Genomic DNA, 9,729 nt, shown 5'->3' on the forward strand with positions numbered 1-9,729 from the left:
CAACTATACTTCCATGTTTTTCGTTGAAGAAGTGTTAAAGTACGTTGAACAACTACTTTGCCAACGAGGTGCAAACAGTTCTCGTGCATATGTGCGGATTGAAAACCCCCGGTACTAAGAGATGCCCTGAATTTTTTGTATATTTCATCTACGTATGGTGTCACAAATATTTTTTCGACAAATGATGGATGATGAACACTGTTGCCAACTAACTTTGAGATATCAATTAAAGCCGAAAATGTTCCTGCAAACGCAGTGATTAACACAATAGCTGTAAGTGGGTAAATGACGGTATGAACAGCAATGACAACATTGTTTTCAAAATATTCTATGGGACCATAGCCGTAAGCTATATAATTGACTAAAATGTCCACATAAAGAAAAGAAGGTATGAATACAAGCAAATGAATAATCAACTTGAATCTTAAAGATTTGAAGCATACTAAAAGCTTATCAAGACATCCCAGTGATGTAGGAGGTAGTATCTGAGAATTATTATTACAATTGCTGCTCCCTGTCAACATCTCCCAATAATGATATACATTTCTCCATGTGATAGGTGCATTTGTGTCTTTACGTAACAATTGATGCTCAGGGATAATACATTTGACTATGCTTCCATCTCGACTTGTAAGTTGAAAAAGTTTCACGACATTTCTTTCAGTTGGAATTAACCATAATGCCACCATCGGACATATCGTTAATATAAAGACAATGTATAAAACAATGTGCAAATTCTTCAATAACTGTCTTCCCAAATTATCCGGAAATCCAACTTGTTTGTCATATACTGGCGATTTGCGGCATACGTACGCCTGTTCTTCACGAAACGAATTAAAGCAGATATAACTAGGCACTCCTTCGGGAATGGGTAACAATTCAATAATTCTGCTGACGAAATTGAAGGTAATGTTTATTTTACAATTTTCATCCAGTTCGTTGTGGTATGGAAACATGGTTTGGTCTGTGATTTCAATCTCAAGATTTTGAACGTTCATGTGTAGTAAGTTGAATGACAAAACTATCGCTCTTTTATTGTATAAGAAAAGCGCTTCACCAAACTTCCGGGCTTCCGGTTGCAGCGATGCTTTGCCGAGAGTCAATGCCGAGATGATAAGGGATACAAGCCCAACAAGTAAAGATACAGTAATCTTTGACATCATGGCTGTAACTCACAGATCGGTGCCTTACAAAATCTGACAAAGAATAGATGGCTCTAAAACACCTCTGTATATATTACATCCAACATAATTATTTTATAACACATATAAAATAACATTGTTTGTACAACCACCAGAAGACCCATAAATAGGTGTGTTGTTACGGAATGTTACTTTTACGTGTTTACAAATCACAAATTAATTCACGCGTGAACAACATTTGAAGGTCAGTTTCCGCTCAAAAAACAAACATGTTTTCGGATGTTGCCATGGTAGGACATGGACGTGAAGCTAGCATCGGTTTATAACCAAAACAGAGTTCCGTATACGAAGTTTGCAAAGAGCATTCAGTCATTCAACTTTATTACGAGCGCATATTTTGCTGCTATAATTATAATTTCCGACCGTCATTTTGCGATTGTATTGTATAGATTCCTCGATTGAACACAGCATTTAAAGTTCATTGAAGTTCAAAGTTGCGTTGGGACTTACGTTGACACAGTGTAACAATAACTTGTAATTTAGTTAGTTCACCCATTGAAGGTACTAACGGAAGGAGCCACGACGCTATTGTTTTAGCTTTACCCGGGGCTTTACCCTGTGATCGTTTGTTCACAAACATTGGTTCTTGTTACCTCTTGGCACATTCTTACAATGGGTTACGCTAATCTCGAGCATTCGGTAATATTTGGAGCATGTTCGGTAGCAATAGACGAACTGCGCATGCACAAGATTGAAAATGACGTCCAGTTGGAATGTTGTTTCCGGAGATCTTGGTGAATTTTAATGAAAAATTGGCAGATATAACATCGATTGAAGAAGAAACTGATGAAATATCGTGAATCTTTTTGTATTTGTAATGGTGATGAGACGTAATCAATGATTGCCTGTGACAATAACGATTGCATTATTCAATGATACCATCGTCAGTGCGTGGGTTTGACGCCCAAAACTGTTTGAAATGTTCGACCACCGGGCATTGGCGAACACCACCAGAAAAGATGGTATCGAAAGAAGGGCATGCCTAGACACTTTCTCTGCGATAATATTTTTTAGGAGTTCTTAGGAATTTTTGCTCGAAATCTTGTTGTTACAATTGATAATAATGAAAACATATGAAATCAAACGTGCATGCAGAAGTTTATCATTCGCTTGTTTACCAAACCAAATAGTGGAAACTATCCAATCCCACCATAAATCATCATCAACACATATCCCCATATATCACTGCCATATAGGAGAATTAAATATTAAATCGATTGACAAAATAAGCTTATTCGCTTTTGTCGACAGAAACATTGCACGTCTGCCTTGATTTATTTGTTAAGAAAGTGCTTTGTTATGCAATCCATTAATAATAACTGAACACGATGCTGAGATATACATTTTGTACTGTATGTAATCATTTACTACTTGTAAAACGTTATTACCAAATTTGAGCTAGTGTATATTCCTAGTCTTATCCGAGTAGCCGACAGGTAATACATTTTGCATATTTTCTTACGACACGTCTTTTTTTGGTAACGTCTATATCCCATACAAACGCCTGTACGTATACCATTTCACCATAATTCACTTAAGCCAATTTGCGATTCAGTGTAATGTGTACATGTCATATTGTTGTAAAGATTTCTATTTATGGTATTACCATCCTTCAACATTATAGCATTTAACTATTTACAAATACTTTTATAAACAAGATATCTTATATTAGGTTTCAATTCAAGAATGCGAAATTTAATTTGTAAGAATTGAGTCTTGTAGCACGAAATGCAATTATTTAGTACCCGGATGTACCGAGGGTATATATATTGACGGCCAAGTATCAACTCGTATAAAACGCGTGATTTAAAAACTACGTGCTGACCAAGCAAAACTAACGCGATCTTTTTTAAGCATGTTCACTGAAATGATTGTTCCTATCCAGTATCATTTTCAATGTATATTCTGTCCCTGTGAATGAGAATGCAAAGCGCCACCAGGTGACAAGTTCAGTGTTTGCTACTCACGCGGTGATTTAAAACATGCATATAATTATATTAAATATGTGTTATTTACTGATAACTGAGAAACACCAATTACAGATGATTGAAAAAACTTTAATAATTTACAAATAAATAAATGCGAAATCGGTTGCAGCTGGTACACGAAAACATAAAAAATAAAAATATACAATCAAAACAAGTACAAGTACGTCCCTGGGTAGAACGTAAGTCATTTGGGATCGTATGTGAAATATTACTGGAAAGAAGTAAACTTTGAAATAAACACGCCCAACCAATTACAAAACAGAACACTTGAAATTGCCCAATTACCTACATATATAAAAAGCTATTTAATCTCAAAATATTAGTAACCAATTATGATTGTGATTGTTATCCAAACAAAGACTGAAATTGCAGACATGTGACATCAACCATGCATTACAAGTATTCCTGCGCTTTAACGTGAGCATTTCTCATAAACATGTGAAAAGCGGGGTAAGCAGCGATAATGTTTGGTGGACGGAGATTAACAGTGAATAACACTGAAGACGGCATACGATAAACAGTTTGAGTCTTAGTCGATGACAACTGAGAGTCTCTCCAATCAATGAAGTCTGAATGATAAAGTATGTCATTGGTTTTGAGATGAGACAAATCCGGCTTGTCAGTCGTGTTGGAATGCGCATTAAACCGCCTTAACCGACTTCGAGAAGCAACAGAGGGCGCAGCAGGGAATCGAGAAAAACGTTGACAAGAGGTGGCGTCGTTGAAATAAGAAGATGACGTCATTTCGCTCCATAGTCGAGATGCTGTATGACACTGGAGCCAGGGATATTCGTAGTTTGGAAATGGCACTGGGTAACAGGAAGTTGGAAAATTACTAGTATTACGTGTATACTTGTACGTCTCGCCAGATGGCGCTGTTGATGGTGCGTAGTCCTTACTGGACTGTTTGCAAAGGTCATCCATAACACAACTACGGTCATAAATAGAGTCGATCAGTGGTAATGCCTGGCTAGTTGGTAAATCCGGTAAATTCTGTAAAGTCATATTAGAAGGCAAGGTCGCCGATTTAGAACGTAGACTTTGGCGGCGATTTTGAAACCATCTCTATAAAAATAAACACAAAAAATCAGTTATTGTTCAGTTACAGTCACACTGCATCGCAGCTAACATATGGGTAGTGATGTCATTGTGGCTTTAATTTTTATGTAATTTTAATTCTTGTGCAAAATGCATACGCCACACAAACTTTAGACACATTTTTTACATTAGTTTTTACTTGCCTTTTTCATTGTGATACAAAAAAACTCAAACATGTCAGTAAATATATTTTTTTTAATTTTAGACAACCAAATTCACAAGTCATAAAATTGTTTGCAATACAAAAAAGCATAATTTAGGTCAACTCAAAGGACGAGAACATGTTACTTTTAATGTCCTTGTTTGATATTGTATACAGATTGTATACAGATGATTTATCCTGACCTGACAACGCCTTTCTTGTACACATTTGAGTATTCGCTCGGTGAAACAATGAAATTCTCCAAATACACATGTTCTCTCATTGTTTTGTTATTTAACTTGAAAATAACAATCACTGCGTATTATTAGTGGTTTTAATTGTTTCATCTAACGAATATTGTTTTCGTCTATATCAAATCTCTGTTCGTGATGGTTGCTGACTTTTAATCTGGTGTTGGTCACCGTATCGTGGCAATGACACTGACTCTAAGACTACATGCAGTAAGTCCCTTATAAAGAAAGAAAATAAACGATTAGTAGAAAAAGAAACGCTGGTGACCCTTGAAAATGTGTACCGTTATAACGTAATACTATGGAACGCATTTTTTTCACGTGATGGTTGTCTTCAGTTTCTACAGAGGGCCAAATATTACGCGTCATAGATTCCTATAATTATTCACAAATATAAATTGAAGAGTTTTGATGACTTTTAATTAAAAATTACGACTCGTGAGCGTGTGGAGAAACTTTGTTAACAATGTGTAAGTGTGTTTGTTAATGCGTATTTACGTTAATATGGTACGTGCGTACGAATTAAAACTTACCACGACTGCATTTTCTGGTAATTCTGTTACGTTAGCAATACGTTCACGGGCTATGGGATCTGGATATTGCGTTACGGTGTTGAATATCTCTTGCATTATTGCCACTTGTTGTTTAGTAAAGGACGTACATGCTCTTGCTGTAAAAATAAACAGAAACTAAAAATAAAGGCGAATCACAATACATTTACATTGAAATGTCAGATTTTAATAATGAAATATAATAAATATAACAATTTTATAATTTGTTATATTTTAGTTTTCATACTTTATTACTTTATTGTATTTTTAATCGAAATAAAAATGATATTCCCGCGTACAGAAATTGTATTTATTATTTACGATATAGTTGCGTGTCTTTGTTACGTAGGACAGTTTTCGTTCGGCACAATGCGACAGTTTGTTCAATTACTCACCGCTGCTTTTGTATTAAACACCGTACCTACCCTGGAGGTTGATTGACACCTGTGGGCCTTTACGGCCCGCTGACGTGAAATTCACATCTTAATATTCTAATACATTTCAGTTTATGTCTCATCTTGGTTCAAATGGATATTTGTTGTTGGAATGTGTTTTTACGGCGAGTTGTGTAATGAATTACGTCAAACGCATATAGTCAAAACCGCGGGTTCGGGGTCGTTTAATTTCCAACTTACCGGTACTAGTATTTTACAACGACGATTTTTGTTTTTTCGACGAAATTTAAATTCAAGCGATTTAGGTTGCCTTCGCTCATTTTATAAAATGTTCGTATTTTAATAAATCTTTGATGACTACCGGTTTGTTTTGCACATTTACAATACCACCTGTGGGGTTTAACTCGCAGACTGGACTCTTCCGCTCAAATTTTCTCTTTGAAAGGTCATACACCTGTGAAAGATCGTTGATCGTGCACAAGCCGCGCACATACCAAACCAGATCATGGAGTATTTTGTTAATATCAAAACAATAGAGGAATTAGCTCCTCACTAAAAACACAAACAAATGTTTACAGAATTGCGCAACGATCTTTTGTCTCTTACAACAGGAAGTTTGTGCTCTGTACGCTACGCAATAAACAGGTGTGATATTGAAGTACCGGCATACGGTAGTGCTTAGTTTGAGATATTCAAGGCGTTATCAACTACACGCACGTGGTAACACTGTCACAGCTTTGCGTGTATATTTATAAATGAATGCACAGAAACTACGTGAACAATAAAAAGATCTGATTGTTGTCATTTCTGTAGTAAAATTAATCAACAAAGTCGCTATAATTTTGTTATGGGGATTCCCGGTTCCGTTCAGGAGGAGTGCTCGTTGCTTAATGCATTCCAAGATTATGTACATGCATGGACGTAAAAACTGTACATTTTACTTTATATTAATTTGCCAGAGATTCTCGTCCAGTGACTGAGAACTTTATATATACATATCATTGGCTAGAAACTGTAGGCGGAGATTTGAAACAAACATAGAATTTTAGTTCTACGAGCAAAACAGAACAAAATATGAAAACAAATGCGCAGGTAAAATAACCGAAAGACAAACTACACGTGTAGAGAAGAGCAATAATTATTACAGCAACATCAATTCTGTAAAAGTTCTCAAAAATGCCATCAAGAGTTTCTAATAGTTACTTCTAATTTTAGCTGTGGAATCATGGTTACCCTAATTTGTGTAGTTATAATGAAAAGTTTTTAACCGAGATGATTATTAATAATTACCTTTCGTTGCCATCCTCGCTAGATACCATGAAATGAATTGCGTAGAAAAACCAGTGATATAACTGAGTTTGTACTCGTGTGCCAGTTCGTCTCGTCCACGTTCAAGTCAGCCGATCGTTAGCAATGAATGAATCGTCGAGTTTGTATTGTCTCTTATCACGTGACCGGAACTGACCGATCCGTTTTTTGTCGTGTCCAAACTCTAAGGGGCTCTTCCGTTCTGTAGCTGTGCCGTCTTCCTATTGTTATAGTACTATAGAATACTTTATTTTCGCTTGGAATTAATTTTCGCTATTTTCGCTAAAGGAATGATTCAGTGAAACTAAAATCCAGCGAATATAATTTTTTCCCTATATTTTACATTAAACTTGTTAAAAATCAGTGAAAATAAATTTCATACAAAATACCCAAAAAGTCTTTTGAGCGAAAATAAAGTCCAGCTAAAATAAAGTATTTTACATTACCTTGATGAGGAACACGAATCGAATATACTACTAGGAGTATTTTGTCGAATGCTACGATAAATTGCAACAAGTTAGAATGGAAACCAAGCTTTTGATTGAGATTTGAAGTTATTATCATTGTTTGAAATTTAAGTAGCAGAATACACCGTAATACAGAGTGTGTAGGCACAGTCCCTCGGCACGTCAGTGACTGTGGTGTAGGGTATACAATGTTGATTGAAGCATAGACCTTAGAAAACATAAGGTCTAGGATTGAAGCATGAGGCTTTCGACGAAATGTTATCATTATTTTTCGTCATATTCCCCATAGCCGCTTTTATTCACTTTAGTGCATTTGGTGTTCAACTTAGTGCATTTGGTGTTCACCTTAGTGCATTTGGTGTTCACCTTAGTGCATTTGGTGTTCAACTTAGTGCATTTGGTGTTCAACTTAGTGCATTTGGTGTTCACCTTAGTGCATTTGGTGTTCAACTTAGTGCATTTGGTGTTCAACTTAGTGCATTTGGTGTTCAACTTAGTGCATTTGGTGTTCAACTTAGTGCATTTGGTGTTCAACTTAGTGCATTTGGTGTTCAACTTAGTGCATTTGGTGTTCAACTTAGTGCATTTGGTGTTCAACTTGGTGCATTTGGTGTTCAACTTAGTGCATTTGGTGTTCAACTTAGTGCATTTGGTGTTCAACTTAGTGCATTTGGTGTTCAACTTAGTGCATTTGGTGTTCAACTTAGTGCATTTGGTGTTCAACTTAGTGCATTTGGTGTTCAACTTAGTGCATTTGGTGTTCAACTTAGTGCATTTGGTGTTCAACTTAGTCTCAGAGAATCATTCGTTATCTGTGATGTATAGGAAATGTGACAAATATTCCATTGTGTAACCATTATTATTTCCCGTTTGTTTTTACTTGTTACTCATGTTTTATTTTCAAACTTATATTTCACATTGAAGATGGAATTTTACTATTAGTCTTTAGGTGTATTTTTTTTTTAATTTGTTGCTGTTACACAATGTGAGAATATTTTTTATATCTTTGATAATGTGTATTTTCATATTTTTTTACTCAAACTAGACATAAGGAAACCATACAATAGTTGCAGACGTCCTGTCTATTGTTATCAACATTGACCGTGTCCAGCTTTTATCCTGTGAGCTTTTGTTCTCTCACAATTTGTGCTCAAAACGGTGTCTTCAGAATTTATCAATTAATTACAACCAGTGTTTACTCAGCATTGTTCTGTTTTTCTGGGTTTCGGTTTAATCAGTTACTACTTATTACTACTTGTAATCATGGAGATTATAATTCTATTCTTACCCATATGCTCCACTTTCTTTTTAAAATATTTTTCACATTTCTAAATGTCATGTTTGATAAGGTACTATTGTTGAGCTAATATCATTTACCAATTACTCGTAACTTCGCTTCGCTTCCAGTTTTGTGTGGGGAACGTTTGTCCACAGAGTGACTGTGGTTTGTCCTACATTTACTTGAAATGTCGGATGTTTTAGCCCGGACCTTTCGGCTAAGAGTTTCGACCAGGGCGGACGTTTCTGCCCGTGATTCTCTTCTGTAAAATAAACGATCTTCAGTATTTGAAATTAGCGTTACCAGTAATATTATGTTGCCGACAGTAGTGAAGCCATACAGAAATATCTCCAAATCTGATCAAGTAAACGGTGGTGGTAACATATAAGAAAGCAACGTTCTACCACTTTTATATTGTTAATATACGTAATGGGTATAATGGGTATTTCATTGTGAAATTCGCACCCATCGTTATGCGTTCAAGTTGATATCAGTTATTTCATAACAATAAGTGTTAGCAGTATAGGTTTCGGTTCATGCTGGATTGAAAAATAGTAATTGTATGATTTACATGATGGTCACGAGGTCGATGAAAAAAAAATATTATGAAATACACACCAGGCATTAAGATTCTACTATCGAAAGTACCACCATAGTTGGTAGTAAAAAATATCTACATTGTATAACAAAAAGTTAAATGTACCTCATAAATTCACTCCCTGTACATGTGTTATGTGTTCCGTGTGATGAGAATTGAAGTTTTAATATAAAAGAATTAAAATATTTCATCTTCCGGTCATTCTTTATACTAGAAAGTTATTAAACTATTTAATAAAATTGTTCGAAAATGCTACTAGATATATTTAATACATAGTTTAAAGAGTGATGTCGTCATACAGTTATTTATAGAAATATTTAATATGTAGTTTATTATGTTTCTAAAATCATCTTACCATTGAACTCTACTTAAACCGAAACGTCCGCCCACCAACCTCTAACCTGGACCACAGTCCCTCTATCACGGGGGGGGGGGGGGAACTGCGCCTGG

The 9,729-nt window shown here is 35.5% G+C and overlaps 1 protein-coding gene across 1 annotated transcript; it reads right to left on the minus strand.

Annotated features, from left to right (window-relative positions):
• Positions 1-2,433: 2,433 nt before the first annotated feature.
• Positions 2,434-7,035, minus strand: LOC102810335 (uncharacterized). The gene is made up of 3 exons (XM_006823737.3): positions 6,918-7,035; positions 5,215-5,351; positions 2,434-4,255 (listed from the first exon to the last, which is right to left on the minus strand). The coding sequence occupies exons 1-3, from the start codon at positions 6,928-6,930 to the stop codon at positions 3,584-3,586; spliced, it is 822 nt and encodes a 273-aa protein (XP_006823800.2). The 5' UTR covers positions 6,931-7,035; the 3' UTR covers positions 2,434-3,583.
• Positions 7,036-9,729: the final 2,694 nt, after the last annotated feature.

Source organism: Saccoglossus kowalevskii, chromosome 7, assembly GCF_978046115.1.
Source record: "Saccoglossus kowalevskii chromosome 7, keSacKowa6.1, whole genome shotgun sequence".
NCBI lineage: Eukaryota > Metazoa > Hemichordata > Enteropneusta > Harrimaniidae > Saccoglossus > Saccoglossus kowalevskii.

Coding starts and splice junctions, on each gene's coding strand:
- LOC102810335 (XM_006823737.3), bottom strand. Junction 4,256..5,214: donor TACCAGAAAATGCAGTCGTG/GTAAGTTTTAAT, acceptor TTATTTTTATAG/AGATGGTTTCAAAATCGCCG.